Source organism: Carettochelys insculpta, chromosome 11 (assembly GCF_033958435.1).
Source record: "Carettochelys insculpta isolate YL-2023 chromosome 11, ASM3395843v1, whole genome shotgun sequence".
Classification (NCBI taxonomy): domain Eukaryota; kingdom Metazoa; phylum Chordata; order Testudines; family Carettochelyidae; genus Carettochelys; species Carettochelys insculpta.
Window position 1 is genome coordinate 27,391,886 of NC_134147.1, and position 17,130 is coordinate 27,409,015.

Genomic DNA, 17,130 nt, shown 5'->3' on the forward strand with positions numbered 1-17,130 from the left:
AGGACGAGGTGAGCAGAGAGACATAAAGGGGACACTCTCCTCAGTTTGTAAAAAGAGATTCAGCAGTACCTTGTTTTCTAACATCCACCCACAACCAGGGTTTCCTAGGCACACATCAGACACTGAGGTAAGATAACAGAGTCAATGTTTAACCCCTTAGCAAGAATAATGTTCAGACACGAGAACAGAGTCTTCTCTGGAGGAAGGAAGGGATGAAAGGGATAAAAATAACCTACCTGTAGCTGGTCCCAGGTCCAGGATGGAATCGTTGAGATCTCCCCCGTCTTCCCAGAAGTACTGTGGGGGCTGTGGGATCTTGGATTCCCCATTCTCCTCGCTGGCAAAGCCAGATCCTGCTGTGGTATGCAGGGCACTGAGGACGGGGTCAGGCTCCATAGCCTCCAGGTTGCTTTGCTCACTAGAATCCAGTGGCTCCAAATGGGACATCATTGTAAACTCCACAAAAGAGGTTGAGGTGAGGCCCTCAGCAGTGGGCTCTTCTGATGAAACAAGGCAGATGCACAAGGTCCCTAAGCAAAGATAAGGAGACCCATGTCAGACTAACGGTGAGAGGCAGTGGTCAGAGCTGATGAAATGCCACACAGTGACTTTGAGCTGGCCACAGGTTCCATCGCTGCAGGCAGAGCCGTTATGCCTACAGGACAGTTCAGGGCAGCTGCCCCAGGCCCTGCACTCAGGGGACCCCATGGGAGCCAGGGCAGCCTGAAGACAGGAGCTGGGGTAAGGCCCATCCCTGTACTCCCCGGCAGAGGCAGGTACCATGGAAAGTGGAGCAACCCAGCCTTAGCGTGCTCCACCATTTACCAGCCAGGACACTCCATCTCCCACCACTGTAGTGAATGAAAGTAGGGAGACACCCTCTGCTGCTGGTGCCAGGCCCCTCAATAATCCCCCAGGTCACATTGCTCAGGGGAAGCAGCTTGGGTGAAGGATGCTGTGGGGGTGGGAGAGGATGGAGGAGGGGCAGGGCCTGGGGAAGGGGTGAAGTGGGTCAGAAAAGGGTAGGAAGAGTGGGGTGGGGCCTGGGGCAGAGGGAGGGGTTGTCCTGGATCCCACAGTCCCCTGGGGATGGCACTGGTGCAGGAACAGCTGTACAGGGTTAGACCAACAAGAACATCTAACCCAGTAACCTGTCTGCTGTCAAAACAAATCGGCCCAATCTAGTCTCCTGCTGAGTGACATCTCTGAAATATCCCCACTCAGGCTGAGGGTACCGTTAGCTTAGGACAAAAACCCCCCATGGCTGTTTAAGAAATACCAGACTCAGCAGATGTAGAGTAGCACTGTTCTGCAGAATTCCTGTGGCATCGGTGACCTCAGCCCAGCCCTGCCCAGCTCCGTGGACTCCCAGGAAACTAGGCCAACCTATCCCAGCTGAGGATCTGGCCCCACAGAGTTTATCAGATGCAGTATGACTGGGATCAAAGCTGCCTGATTGCAGTGGACCTAAAGAAGAGTTCTGTGTAGCTTGGAAGCTTGTCTCTCCTCCTAACAAACACTGGTCCAATTAAAGATTTGTACCTCACGCACGTTGTCCCTCTAGTCCCATAGCTACAATGGCACTCCATTGCAGTGGCGACATTTGCAATTCTCCACCAATAAGGAGGCTCAAGTTGTGGGAGTCTGTGTTTGGTTTGTCTACCTTTCAATTAGATTTATCCATGGGTGGGGCATCTTGGGGCATGTTACAGAGACTGACGCTTTGTTTTAAGATCTTCCTTCAGCTGCGCAAAACTCAGTTTGTGTGCGAGAAGAATGCAAGGCTGAGCTGACCCTGCCAGCACTGACCCTGTGCTTCCAGACATTACCAACCTGGGGCTATACTTGGAGGTGAAAGTACGCAGTTACAGCCTGCCATGCAGCTCTGACAAGAGTTGTCTGTGCTGTGGCAAAAGCCAGCAGAAAGCTCTTTAAAGACCTATCAGGGACCTGGGTTGCAACAGGACGGTACCTTTAAGAAATGTTACTTTCACCCCTATCTATACTGCTAAGCTACCCTCTCGAGGGAACAGTCCTGTGAATTCATGAACCCTCATTGCCCACCTCACCAAAGTGCTGCCTGCTCTTTCTTAAGCATAGAAGCATCTCTGTTCCAGTATAGATGCGCAGTCCTGAAACTTTAACACTTTTGTTTGTCCTGAAGGGACTCAGTGGAACCTTCTAACTAGGCTAGGAAGCGCCCACTTCTCGAAATACGAGACAGGCTGGGAAAGAGACCAGTCATCATCTACTCCGTGGGTGTAAGTGTGAGACAGAGAGACATAATCTGCATATGTGTGTACTTGTACTGGTGGATCCCCGTGGACATATACAGCAAATCAAAGTTGTTGAATTACCTTTCCCACCTCGGCTTATATCATCTGCTGAGCTGTGAGTACCATTAGACTGGGAAGTATAAAGGGAAGGGAACATAGCTGTTTCATTTGCCTGCAGGGCCCGTATCACACTGCGGTCAATGACTAAATAAATAAATAAATAAATAAATAGAGATGTCCTGCTTGGCAGGCCGAAATCGATCAACAAACACTGACTACTTGTTAAACACCCTTCCTGGAGAGGAAGCAGGATTTTAAACTATCAAGGTAAAATCCCAGCTCCAACTCTATGGGACTTTTCCCTGGACTTTAGTGGCACCAGGATTTCATGCCAGGACATTTTCTCTCTCTTACATCTCTTCTAGGAACATACCATGTTGTACTGGGACACTTTACACATGTAATTCAACCCACTCACATGAGCCTTGTACAGTTCTCTCACTCACTGCTACAGCCCTTTACAGAAGCTCAGAGTCAAGGGGCTTTTCCCAATAACTGAATGAGCAATACTCCTATTTTGAAACACCTGGGGAGTGGAGAGAGAACTGTTATTCACTGCACCTAGATGGAACAAAGCCTTCATGGGGGCAGTGAACACAGGGATGGAGATGCTCTCAGATTTAGGGTAGAAAAAAAGTACTCACCATGGGACCTTGTCGGTTTCTCTTTCACACTTTTAAATAAAACACTCATCCCACCTCCTTATTTCACTAGCAGAGCGGTGTAGCTCTGGAATGGGCTACCTAGAGAGGTGGCATAATCTCTTTCCCTAGAGGTCTTTAAGCCCCCTGGCTTGACAACCCTCAGACTGGGACAATTTATTTGGGATTCAGCAGGGGGTTGGACTCCATGACCTCCTGAGGTCTCTTCCTATGATAAGCATAATCTAAACCAGGGGGTCCAACAGGCAACCCACAGGCCAGAATCTGGCCTGTGGAGCCTTTTTATCTAGGCTGTGGAGCTGGCAGCAGTGCCATTTTTAAAAGGCTGGCTGCTATGTGGCTGGCTGCTTAAGGGCCTCAGCAGCTGTAGCACAAGGCTGCCACCAACCCCGGGGTGAGACCCCTGGCAGCCATAGCAAGGAGCCACTACCGACTGTGGGTGAGGCAGAGTCCTGGATGGGGTGTAGAGCCTGCAGCAGAGCCCTGGCAACTGGAGCACAGAGCCACTTCCAGCCCTGGGGGCAGAGCCCGAGCTGGGGTGTGGGACTTGCAGCAGCGGCCCAGCAGCCAGAGCGTAGAGCCACCCCAGCATGTGGATCTCCTGGATAAGTTAATCCTGGGTTTGGAGCATGGGGGGTTCAGGGATGCGAGGGAGGTTATGCTTGGGGGCAGGCGGAGGATGGTTTGGGGCTACGGCGGGGGGAGGTTAAGGCTGGGGGCAGTTTGGCGCTGCAGGGGTGTTTAAGGCTAGGGACAGAGGGGCAGGTGGTTTGGTGCTGCGAGAGGTTTAAACCTGTGGGTGTGTGGTTTGGGGCTATTTTGTGTTCGGCCCCTGCAACAAATAAAAAATTGTAACATGGCCCCTGATGAAAAAAGGTTGGACACCCCTGGTCTAAGTAATTCACAACCATCTAGTTAGTTAATCATCACTAGCGCTTTGGAAAGTTGTTAAGTATTATCCCCGTTTACTTGCAGGGAATCTGAGGCACAGATGATGTCACACCTGGTGATATTCCCTCTAGATTTCAGGTCAGATCTGTGGAACAACCAAAGACCAGGCCAGTCCTATCCCAAAAATCCATCCACTGAGCCCAGTGCACCCTGTGATAGGATGCTGGGCCCTTAGCCTGTGCTATATGAACACCCGTCCAGTGCACATGTGGTCAATGAAGCTCAGAGTCATATATTAGCTAATGGGACTGTGTACTCTGATTTAGGGAGCTCTTAGGAACAGAGGTGACTTGCCCCTGGTGAGATAAAGGGTCAGCTGCAGAAGCCAGAAGCTTCCAATTCCCAGTTCAGCCCTTGGGCCACCCCTCCAGCTCCTCTAGAGAGCTCCAGAGAGAAATCACAGGCCACTGCTGCTGGGAAACACGGGAATAAAGGGCTGCACTACTCAAGCATGCTGCCTGTGTTTGGTCCCAAATGGCTTTTTGCTATTGATTTGGGAAACATTCATTTTCTCCCCAGTCCCCAAGCCCTGCTTGGTTTTGCTAATTTTGTGCTATTGATTTAAGACAACATGAGCGCAGGCCAGCACAGAGAAATGGACAGAAATGATGACAGAAGCAGACACAGTATGGAAAGGAAAGCTGGAGAACAAACCAGCCTGTGGAGACACTCCTCTGGGCATCCCACGGGATGAGCAAACTCATTGGTATGTGGCTCAGTCTGAGCCACTCAATGCGGCTGAGACTCCCTGAGCTTTGCAGTCGAAGCCCAGATACGGGATGGTCCCTGACAGGCAATGACTTTGCAGGTTCAATTCTACTGGCGTGCTCTCTGCTGCTAAAGAGTTTAAATGACAACTTTGTTCAGGATTTTCTTGTTCTCAGGCAAAAACAGCTGATAATTTAGTAATGTTTAGTAGAGTAGCACCTTCGGCCCCAGCTGAGAGTTGTACCCGCTGTGTTAGGAGCTGTACACCCACAGTAAGAGGTAGTCCCTTCCCAAAGAGCTAGCAATCTAAGCAGACAAGAAAAACCGAGGGTGGGAGAAAGAGTATTATTATCCCAGTTACTGAGGTGAGGAAGCAGAAGTGTAGTAACATGCCAAAGGTAATGCAGTGAGTCTGTGGCAGAGCTGGGAATTGTATTCTGATCTCCTGAATCTGCAAACAACATTTTAACCACATGGCCACACTTCTTCTCTGTAATGCACAAGTAGGCAGAGACTGCTACACACACGGTTTGTTAGTGAACTGCTGGAGCAGTACCAAGAAAAGGAAGGCCGAGTGCCTTTTCTCCATGGGTCCCATAAAAAAGGCTGCTATTTATCTGGAAGAAAGCATTTCCACTTGTCCTCATTATTTTTGAGACAGCAGAATGGTGGAGTGCTGAACTTAAAAACAAACACTCTTGGACCTAACCCACCAGGGCTACGTCTACACGTGCACGCTACATCGAAATAGCTAATTTCGAAGTAGCGACATCGAAATAGCCTATTTCGATGAATAACGTCTACACGTCCTCCAGGGCCGGCAACGTCGATGTTCAACTTCGACGTTGCTCAGCCCAACATCGAAATAGGCGCAGCGAGGGAACGTCTACACGCCAAAGTAGCACACATCGAAATAAGGGAGCCAGGCACAGCTGCAGACAGGGTCACGGGGCGGACTCAACAGCAAGTCGCTCCCTTAAAGGGCCCCTCCCAGACACACTTTCATTAAACAGTGCAAGATACACAGAGCCAACAACTAGTTGCAGACCCTGTATATGCAGCACGGACCCCCAGCTGCAGCAGCAGCAGCCAGAAGCCCTGGGCTAAGGGCTGCTGCACACGGTGACCACAGAGCCCCGCAAGGGCTGGAGAGAGAGTATCTCTCAACCCCTCAGCTGATGGCCGCCATGGCGGACCCCGCTATTTCGATGTTGCGGGACGCGGATCGTCTACACGTCCCTACTTCGATGTTGAACGTTGAAGTAGGGCGCTATTCCCATCCCCTCATGGGGTTAGCGACTTCGACGTCTCGCCGCCTAACGTCGATTTCAACTTCGAAATAGCGCCCAACACGTGTAGCCGCGACGGGCACTATTTCGAAGTTACTGCCGCTACTTCGAAGTAGCGTGCACGTGTAGACGCAGCTCAGATGATTAACAGTATGAGGGGGCAGGATTCAACTGAGATCATCAATAGTTGATAAACATCAACTTTACATGACAATCAACAAATAAATTATCCATCAACAGCAGCCAATGAGCACGGCCTTAGTGATCTAGTCCCCAAGCCCACCTTGCAGTCTCACTGGCATGGCTGCATTCACTCATTCACCAGCTGGGAGTGCAGGGCTGACTCTGGGCAGAAGGTCTCCCTCATGCCCAGTGACTTGTCCTCTTCCTCATAGCCCTAGGCAGGGAGGATTTTTAGCTCTTTCCCACCAGGACCACAACTTGCACCTGCAGGAATCTGGGGTCACCATCCCCACAGCCATGCATGGAGCTCTGTGCAGTCCTGCTGTCATCACTCTGCTGTGAAACCCTGAATGCTTATTAACATTGCTACTTTTAACCCTTTCCTCCAATTGTTATCACTGTCCTTACCCAGCAAATTCATCAAATTATTAAAAAAAAACCAAACTACAAATTCTACCAAGCCCAGGGTTCCACTACCCTCAGCACAAGATGAAACTACCCTGGCTCAAATGCTAGAGTGAGTTGTCAGCAGAGATGGCTCGTGTGGGTACCACCAGCATTCTCTAGGGACAGCGCCCAAAGACAAGCCCACCTCTGCCTCTGTCACTGAACATGGTGGGGAGAGAGATTATTTCATTCAGCGTGAGATGGAAAACCACATAGCCACTTTAGTCCCTGGAAGAGCCCCAGGTCTGTTGCAGGGTGTTTACTTTTGTAGCAGCATCATAGAGACGTTACACTGGAGGAAATGTACTCAGAACACTTCCCAGCCCTGGCACATACAAGCAGCCTAATTCTATTGTGTCCTGCATTATCATGCATTCGTTTACACCTGTGCATAGTGAGTATAAAACGCAGCTGCACCACGCACATGCATGGGAGTGTTTCACAGCCCAGTTGCACAGTTGAAAGGGGCAACACAAGAGGCAGAAGCCTGTCGAATAAGGCCCAATATATATACCTCTTTGGAACCTTTACTGATACCCCCACCCCCACGTTCTCCCAAGTGCTTCAAAGGAAGGCCAATGGGAGCGGATGACTCAAAGCAGAGGCCAGAAGGAAACGGATCAGTGGCAGGAGTAGGAATGGAACACACAGACTCCTGGGGAGAGCAAAAGGGAAGCAAATGACTTCTGCTTGGGGTCATTTTTATGACATGGTACTTTAAACATAGATCGACTGAAAGGAGAACACCACACCCAAGTGGACAAAACCTCATGACGGCAGAAGAGAGCCAGTGGGGAGTGTGAGCCAGAAGGCTTTGGCTCCTTCAAAGGGGGACTGGCCGATCCTGTACAACAGCCTCCTAACTGGGTGTGTCAGAAGCCCTATGATGGGGGTCAGGACAGTCTCAAGTTGTCCCCAACCAGAAAGAGGACAGCCATGACACAGCGAAGGACGTATACAGAGCTCCAGCTGAGTTTGGTCCTGCTGCTGTCCATCTTTCATTTCAAACTTTATCTCGGACGCATCCGAGGGTTTGCCTAGCAAATGTCGTTTACGCAGTTTGCAGGGTCAGGAACGGGTCACTTACTGATAATCAGCTAGGACAGGAGCACAATGACTGGCAGAGTGAAGCATCTCCCAGCCATGTCCCCTCCTCCTCCTACCCAAAGACACTCCGTAGGGTGGAATAGTTGAGGGAGCGAAGTCCAACAGTGGCATTCAAGAAGAGGGAGGTGTGGGCACAGAGAACAGAGGAGAGAAAGAGGTCTGGAATTAAGGCTGTAGCTTACCATGACTACCAGTTATTTTCGCTGCCCATGCCTGGCTATTATCTAAGTTCTTTAAAGCAATGTGACGCACAGAGAAAACTTAGTCAGAAGGATAATTCAAATGGTGGAGGAAGAGCAGGAGAAGGAATGTGCCTTTCCTCAGCTGAGTCACTGCTCTAAAATGCTCCCTTCTATTGCCTGCACCATCAGCAGCCCCCTGGAAACTCAATGACTTGCACTACGAAACATACCAGCCGCCCAGACACCAGTCAGAATTATTCACTCAGACTGATGCGTGCTCACTATAACAGATTATCCGGCCCTGCTCCTTCCTCTGACAAGATTCCCCGCCTCCACTCTGCCCCACGCTGGATCCCCCGCTTGTTTTGTCTCTCTCACTTAATAGTAGAACATTTTAAACTGAAGTCTGGATTAGGAAGCCTAGGGGAGCTATCACTTCTAATTAAGGTTTCTGAAAACACATCTTGGAGGCCAGCAGGCCTCTGGCACAGTCCAGGAGGAACTTTCCCAAGGGTCCTTTCTAACACACTATCTTCCATGGGCTCCAGAATGTTTTCTGGCTACTGGGATGTATGTATGTCTGTGAGTAAGGAGGCTGGTGAGGGTAGTTTAATGACTCACAATGGGAACAATTCTCCATATAGTGGAAAAGGATGGACAAGGTGTGGCCCACTAGGTCTTTGGGGTTTGAGAATTCTTTGCAGGAAAGTTCTAGAGGATGCAGTACCCCCACGGGAAGGAATAAATCTGTACCATCATGTTCTGTCCCCACCCGAGAGCCAACAAACAGGCCTCTTGCAGGACTTTGCAACGCTGGGAGGTATGGTGTTGGGCAGGTGGAAGGAAATCGCACTGAGTCCAGTACACACCTGGTGGTTACACCCATTTCTGTTTCAGGGTCCCTGCAGGAGAGGACCTAGGCCTAAACGCAGCAACTGGTTCTGCTCCGTCATGGCTGGAAACTTCCTGCCCTTGGTCCTGATCTTGGGGTCTGAATTCTGGAGCTGCTGAGCATTCTCCCATCTCCCACTGACCTCAGCTGGTTGCAACTCAAGTGGCAATACAGACACACAGCACTTTTGAAAAGCCAAGCCCTTAACGCTGTCCAATTATGAAATACTGGGAATGTGTCCACCATCAGCACACATGACAGGAGATACTGATGCTGAGAGAACCACTCCCCAATACCTCCTCACCCTCCCATCCACCTGCCTCAGACAAACCCACTTTGCCTGCTTTCCCCATCCCATTCATTCCAGGATTCAGAGCAGGATTCTCCTCCTTGTTTTCAAGTCTTCACAGTCCTGCTTTTCCTCTCAACCCCTTCCGCTTCCTGCTCCTTCTATTCCCCTGGTAGCGGACTTTGCACCATCTTCCCTCTGCACGTCCCACAGTCTTGGAGAAGCTCTGTAGGCCCTTCTTCTCTACCACCATCCCTTGGCACCTCAGCTACCAGCTGAAAAACTCTCTTTGCCTTTGTCTCTGATTTTTCCTCTAAACTTACTGCATAATTCTTCAAAGAGTTATTGACTCTGAGCCGTACCAAATAAAGCTGCAGGATTGGCTCCACCAGCACAGCTGTTGCAGAGCCAGGATTCCCTGATCAATGCACAAAAAAGCAGGTTTCCAAGAAACTGGCTAGCCAAATTATACTGGAGGCCTCATCAGCACCGTCAGCCAAATGGGGTTTAAACTGATTTGGTCACAACTAAGTTTAAACACGGTGGTTAAATTCAGTTTCAACCCATGCATACAAAGGGTCTTCCAGGATTTCTTTCTGTTACATGTTACATGAGTTTGGCCCCCTCTCATATATTTATATCCAAGCCATAGGCTCCAATGTCAACAATTTCACACTGCAGTTTTGTCAGGACCTTATTGATATTCCTTAACTAGGCTAAATCCCTGGATGTGCTCCAGGGTCCAGCATCACATGGGAACACCATTCAAAACACGGTTAGTTCCACCCTTGACTAAAAAACTGACAGGAGCAAAGGAAGACAGTATTATAACCAGGCTGGGTTGTCACTGTCATGCTGAGGGAGAGCTCTAACATGCCTCACAGACACACACAGTCTCTCCCCCAAGCAGACAAGGAGTCCATGCCTAAAACCTGCCAAAAAACTGGTTTAACCAGGGGCACGAACAGCACGGGTCTGATCCTAGCTAAGCAGGGCACCACTGCCTTGCCAGCATCCCTGCCCCTATAAACAAATGGTTACATGTGTTTGCTTTGCCTCCCTTGTGACTCTGCCCAGGCTGCACTCAGGCGGGTGACAAATAGCCTGTCTCCATTCTTTTGGGATTATGTGTTTAAATAACCAATGAGAACTGACAGCCAACTCACACAGTTGCCAGCAGTAGGACTCAATGCACCCGCACCCCCTTGCACTGTACTCTACAGTCTAGCCTGCTCTGCAGCTACCAATGGCTTCTTTTACCCACCATACTGTAGAGCTGATTCCCACTCTGAGCAAAGGGAAAACTTGTGTGCTCTGATCTGCAGCCTGTCGCCTGGAGCTCCCCTTGGAGGTCTTCATGTAGTTAGTTCAACCCTGATGCCTATAATTAAGTGAGCATTTCCTTATGTTACTAAGAGGCAAAGGAAAAATTGACTGCACGGAATTTTCATCCATCCTGATTTATGCTCCCTAGACATCAGCTCATTTATACAGTACTAACAAGGAATTGTCTAAGACGCGGACAGACATAGGGGAGAGAATTATCTAACAAAGCCTGGTACTCTCACAGCCAAATGCAGACAGACACCTGGGGTAACATGGGGAAGAAGAGGAACGAGATGTTCTTCTCTTAACCTCAAATTTACTATTCACGAAAGCAAAGGACTTACAGGACTGGCTAAAACCAGGCAAGGCTCAGGCAAAGGACATGATGATTACCTGCCAGATCTGACAGAGGACCTCAGTTCTGACCTCCCCACACACCCAGAGCTCTCTTACCATACCCTAATACAAGCTGCAGCAGCTAGTGTTTCAGAGCTGCACGTGAAACACCAGGATTATAGATGTACCCTGTCCCTTACCTGCAGCCTCCCGTTCTATTCCAGTCCTGGGAATACCCTGCTGTACCTCATTCCTGTCCTGCAGCCCCTGCAGTTATTCTAGACCTGAACCTCTCCTCAGCGGGGACTGCCAACGATGAAAGACTATGTGCTAATTTTGCAGTGCATCTACACTGCAGAGTCCTTATCTTCACTTGTGACCTGTGCTCTAGGTAAAAATCCAGGTCTCCAGAGGCAGCTGGCTAACTAGTTCACCCACTGACACCACTAGCCTAAGGATTCAGCTACTATTAAGTTGTGCCTCTCTCTTCCCATCCAAGTGCTGTTGGAGGGGAAACAGTCAGAGGAGTTCTGAAGTCCAAACGCTTACTGCGAAAGTACAAAGCCGCATCTCAGCAGAAAGAAATGTCCTTCCAGAAGCTGGACTGCATCTTGGACGGTTTCACCCATCTATGCATCACCCATGAGATTAGTATGATGCAGACCACCTCCTGTAGCTCCCAGATTTCATTTAACTACACCTCCTAAGTGCCTCTCATTTCTTTCCTCTGTGTAAATAACAGAGCTTTAAAATAGTAAACAGCCAGCTTCTAGCCAGAGACCAGATGAAAACCTAGGAAGCAGCAGGGCAACCTTCCTACATATGTACTGACCCCCTTCATGTGCCTCCCCACTGCACTCTTCAAGGATGAGAGGGACATTTTCTCTATCCTGATTCATTCCTCCCTTCTCTGCGCAGATGCACAACAGGGAGGTTCCAGCTGCAGTGGCTTTCTGTGCCATTGAGATGGGCTGAGACCTTATCCTGTAACTGTTGGATGACCTCAGTGAGAAGAGGGATGGACACTCCTCCCCATCTTCCTAGCAGACACTCTGATGTCATATTTTAAACCACATTTGGTTTTTGAGCTCCCCACGCACACCCCATATAACCTCACTGATGCGTTCCTCTTTCCCCATTTTACCCTGCTATCAGATCACCAACTTGGGATGGGGACAAACGGGTATATAATCACTTCTGGACGACCACAAGTAGTGCTCCATAAACTGAGGCAGGCTACAGAGTAGCCACCCAGCAAAGATTTGCCCTTTTACCCCTACCCCACAGAGTTCTGCTGGTTTAAGATACCAAGAATACCCCTGAATCTCTGGTGGTGCAGAGCTCCACACTCACTCCATGAAGCACACTGAACTCTATTTGCAAGACAGAGTGCCACCACACAGGGGTAAATGGCAGAATCAGAAATCAGAGATGAAGAAGAACTGTTAGGTTGCCGCATGTCTGTACTGGTGCAGCTTGGTTTGCAGTGTGTTATGTGATAGGATGTCCATCCGCTGGAAGAAAGACAACTGATGAGTCAGCACCAGTGGGAGTTCATACTAGACTGGACCCTTAAATCGGCTCTATAATCCTTCCTGTACCCAGGGACCTCAATGAGGAGTCCACGACTCATTGTGCTAGGTGCTGCACATAAAGAATCAAAAGATAGTCTCTTCGCCAAAGCACTTTGACTGTTTTGCCATTGACGGATAATAAGGAAGTGGGATACTACTGACCCCAGAGTGCATCCCCCAGTGTAAGCAAGCTACCTTTTTTTTAATGAAACTGACCCTTCATCACACTCAGGAAGAGAAAAGAGTCACCTTTTTGCTCCCAGATTCAGCATAAGACACCTTCAAACCTGCCTACTACCTCGTGATCCCAGAGAAAGAAGACGCAACATTTCTAATGCTTCATTTCACAGTTCTCTTTTCACAGCACTACCCCAAAACTCAAACTAATTTAAAAGGCAAAACTTTTTCCCAGAGTTCTTTGAGAGGGGCCCCTTGTTTGAAAACATCTCCAAGTAGATTATGTAAAAATAGCAGCAGAGACCTCATAACTAGTCTAAGTATAATTACTTCTGTGCTTAATCGGCTTTAATTAATACCACACCCCTTCACCAAATTTCAAGATTAGGCTCTTTGGGGCCAGTGGACCTTGTTGCTATTTAGTCTCCTCTTCCTTTTTAAAAAAAAAAAAAAAAACTTCAGGGTCATTGGTAAACAGAGAAAGACCATAAATAAAGATGGGTTTTGTGCAGCACCAAATAGTGGCATCTCTACAGCCCCCTTGGGGAAAACAGCAGCATGCAGGAATCCAAGTTCATGGATGGCACGCAGAAAGCATGCTACATTCAGAGCTATTTCTATCCTCTCATAAAACAGTCCTTTTCACTTCAGCCGGCCAAGTGCTTAGAGGAGCACACACCTTCCCTGACCAAAGACATTTTTAGCAGCTTCACACATATTTTTCTTCCTAAGAAATAACCTTTAGAACACACAAGTAGCAAATGATTCCCCTTCTCCATCTCAGCACATCATAACAATAATAAAGAACAAAACAAGTGTCATGGAGGCGCACACACCTTTAATAAAATCAAATAAAGGAAAATGCATAGAAGGACTTGAAAGACAGCACACAATCTTATACCACCAAAAATAAAACTTCCAAATGATTTGTGGGGAGAGAAAGCTGCCCAGCAAAGATCCCAAAGCTGCAGAGGTGATCACATTGCAGTGAATATTTAGGACAATTTCCCTTAAACTCTGGGGAAAAATACAGAAGAAGGGGGTTACTCGCTAAGAACTCATGCCCCCTCTGAGGGAGCTAAGCAGTTAGAGGAGAAAGCCAGGCACATCAGACAGGTTGTGGTTCTCTTTTCCTCTGATGTGCGCACACCCAACAAGTTATCGTTTAATTTTTCCAGCAAGTTACTGTTTAATAATCACAGTAACAGAAATGAGAAGACGGAGAAGATCCCATTTGTTTCATCAGTGGCTGGGGACCAGAGTTTGGCCCCTGCGACTTTGCTCCCTACTGATGGAGATATCCCATTTAGTCCATGCCACCAGACCTCAGACACAGGGTGACAATCTCTCCCACTTTTCCTGGGACAGTCCCTCATTTAAGCTGTCTCACGGGTGTCCTGGCCTTTTTTTTTTTTTGCAGGGCACCTGGTACCTAGTCTCTTGAGCTGGCAGCCCCCACTACCCAGGAGCCCCTCTGATGGGCAGCTGCCCCATTCCCTGGCACCCCCCCGCCCCCATTGCTAGAGAGCTCTGCCGTGGGGGGGGGGGGGCTCTCCATTCTCATCCTCCACTCCCGCTCATCAGGAGGCTGCAGAGCCCCCATCCCTGGTGCTCCCTTCGCTGAGGAGCCCTGACATGGACCAGCAGCCCCCTTCCCAGAGGCCGCTGCCCCATACATGCCATAGGGTAACGTGGTCACCCTGCCCAGACGGGATCAGGCCCGCCAGTCTATTCCGGGCGCTTTGTCCAACCTGCGTTAACTTAGCCACTTTCCTGCCGCCCCCAGCACCCGGCTGAGGCTGGACCCGCTTCCTCCCCACGGCCGCAAACCAAGCGCCCCAACAGCAAACCCCCGCGGCGCTCACCCCAGGCCAGGAGCACCGCCAGGGCCCGGCGCAGCCGCAGCTTCATGGCGCGAGCAGGGGCACGTCTTCACTTGGCCCTGGATTCCGCGGCGGCCCCCGGCGCTCTGCCCCGCGTGGACACAGCGAGCCCCGCTCTGCCGGGCAGGTCAGCCTCGGACGGCATCTCCCCAGCGCCGGCGGCGGAGCGGCAACTTTCCCCCGACGCCCTCCTGCTCCTGCTCCTGCTCCTCCCCGCGGGCTCCGCTTGCAGCTGTCAGGGGCTGGGGCTGGGGCTGGGGGCGGGGGGGTTGGAAGCGCTCAGTCAGCGCACAAAGGGAGCTGGCCCAAAGCCGGGCGAGAGCAGCAGCCCGGCGCCGAGGCGTGCACCAACCCCCACCAAGCCGCGGCGCGCATCCTCCTTGCCTGGGCCAGGGGAGGGGGCAGGACCACGGCCTCCGCCGGGCGCCCAAGGGCCAGCGGCGGTGGCCGCGCTCCGTCCGCTGCAGCCTGGGAGGGCGCACCTCCCCCCCCCCCAGCCTGCCTGGCGGGCGCGGCGGCTCGGGCTGGCCCCGCTCCCCACGCGGTGCAATTAGAAGTCGCATCTCACGCGTTGCGCAGGGGCTGCATTCCGGCCACGGCCCGGGAACAGCTTCCCCCGGGTCCTAGAGGGAGTCCCACCGCTGCGTGGGGAGTACGAGCTGTGGCTGGGGTGGGGGGGGGACAAGGGGGAGGCGGGGCGGGGGTGTGCTCAATGGCAGAAGCGCCCCCAGATTACCCCCCCGGGCGGCTGCCTGCTGGGGAAAGCCCATGACCATTTGTGCACACAAAAGGCTCTCCTGCCGGGGAGGGGGGGTGCTATTTACAGCAAAGGCCCAGCCACAGCTATCATCCGCGCCGAGCTCTCCGACACTAAAGGCAAGAAGAAGACCTGGGGCACCTGATAGACTAACAGTTATTTTGGAGGATAAGCTTTCGTGGGCAAAGACCTGCTTCCCTAGATGCATGAGTGATGAAGTGGGGCTTTGCCCACGAAAGCTTATGCTCCAAAACATCTGCTAGTCTCTAAGGGGCCCCAGGCCTTCTTGGTTTTTGTCTTTTAAAAGTTTCCATGGAGCATGCAGCGATTTCACTCCACAGTGCCTTTTAATTTCTGTTTAACTTATAACTTCATTTTTTGGCAGTCCCCTTTTCCAAAGTTCAATGCTACGGTCTTGAGCTGCTGTAGTTTTCTCCACCACAGAAAAGTTAAAACTAATCATAGTCTGATCACTGTTACCAAGTGGTCCAGCCCTCTACAACCCTTCCACCACTTACAACTAAATGAAGAACTGCCCCTCCTCGTGTGGGTTCTAAGACTAGCTGCTCCAAGAACAGTCATTTAAGGTGTCAAAAATTTTATTTCTGCATCTCACCTTGAGGGGATGTGTACCCAGCCAACAAGAGAATAGGTTAAATCCCCCATTATAGTTGAGTTTTTTATGTTTATAACCTCTTTAACCTCCCTGATCATTGCAGAGTCATTATTACCATCCTGGTGAAGTGGTAAAATATACCCCTGTACTATATTGTTGTTAGAACATGGAATTACTATCCATAGAGATTATATACTACAATTTTGTTCATTTAAGACTTTTAGTTCATTTGATTCTTCACAGACTTTCACATATGCCAGTCCCTGACCAGCATTACCTGTTCTATCCTTCCACTATATTTTGTACCCTGGTATTACAATGGAACACAGATTATCCTCATTCCACCAAGTTTCTGTGACACCTACTCAGGCATGCTCACAGAAAGGCAGGTAAAGAGGGCAGTTGCCTCCAAGCCTGGTGTTTCAAAGGGGCCCAGAGCTCCAGCTGCTACTATTTTGGCAGCAGCAGCATCTGGAGCTCTGGGCCCCTTTGAAAAGCTGTGCTGCTCTGGCTGTATGTGGTTAAGAAGAAGTATGTGGGGTGGACCAGCACTGCTATCTCAGCAGCGCTGAGGGCCAAATGTCCTAGGCCTCACCCCTTCCCCGTCCTTGGATCCACCCCTTGCGGGGCATAAAGACAAGCTCCCCTTCCACCTTGCCCTGGGGCCTACAGCAGCTGCCCTATTATGTCAATGTTCTCCTTCAACATGGGGCACTCTTATTCAGCCATCTCGTTAGACTTCTAGCATTTGTACATGAGCACTTTTAAAACATGACACTTTTTAGCTATCTGCCATTACAAGATGTGATCATAGAATCATATGGCTGGAAGGGATCTCAGGAGGTCATTGAGTCCAGCCCCCTGCTTCAAACAGGATCAACCCCAACTAAGTCATTCTAGCCAGGACTTTCTGAAGCCGGGACTTAAAAACCCCTAGATATGAAGATTCCACCTCCTCTCTTAGTAACACATTCCAGTGCTTCACCACCCTCCTGGTGAAGTTTTTCCTAATATCCAACCTACACCTCTTCTACTGTAACTTCAGATCACTGCTCCTTATTCTGCTGTATGTCACTGCTGAGAACAGTTTCTCTCCATCCCCTGTAGTGCTCCCCTTCAGGAAGTTGAAGGCTGCTATTAAATCACCCCTCAGTCTTCTCTTCTGCAAACTAAATAAGCCCAAATCCCTCAGCCTCTCCTCATTGGTCATGTGTTCCAGCCCTTTAATCATTTTCGTTGCCCTCCGCTTACTGTTTCTTGTCGGATCTTACCTGTATTTTATCATCTTCCATCCTCTCCTCTTTACTAGGACACAGAGAATCTCCCTTAATAGATCCTCCCCAAGAGATGTCTCTGTATGATCTACACAGTCCTCTATACTTGTCAGCTTTCCCCCAGCCCTTAGTTTAAAAACT

General features: G+C 50.1%; 2 protein-coding genes across 5 annotated transcripts in view; one reads left to right on the top strand and one right to left on the bottom strand.

Moving 5' to 3' along the window:
* The window catches only part of PODXL2 (podocalyxin like 2), a 44,713-nt gene extending 29,778 nt beyond the window's left edge, over positions 1 to 14,935 (bottom strand). For 2 of the 3 annotated variants that reach the window (XR_012646966.1, XM_075005271.1), the window contains exons 1-2: positions 14,325 to 14,861; positions 237 to 530 (exon numbers count right to left, since the gene is read on the bottom strand). Coding sequence is in view for 2 of the 3 variants with exons in the window: in XM_075005271.1 (XP_074861372.1) it covers positions 237 to 530; positions 14,325 to 14,370 (340 nt within the window). In the remaining variant the exon portion in view is untranslated. Of the gene's footprint in view, positions 1 to 236; positions 531 to 14,324; positions 14,862 to 14,910 lie in introns of those variants that run through there. The other variant, XM_075005270.1, reaches the window with a different exon arrangement.
* The window catches only part of MGLL (monoglyceride lipase), a 243,289-nt gene that overhangs the window by 200,088 nt on the left and 26,071 nt on the right, over positions 1 to 17,130 (top strand). The window contains exon 9 of one of the 2 annotated variants that reach the window (XR_012646969.1): positions 8,763 to 9,406. The exons of the other annotated variant lie outside the window; for it this stretch is intronic. The gene's annotated coding sequence lies outside the window, so the exon portion shown is untranslated. Of the gene's footprint in view, positions 1 to 8,762; positions 9,407 to 17,130 lie in introns of those variants that run through there. 2 annotated transcript variants of the gene reach the window in all.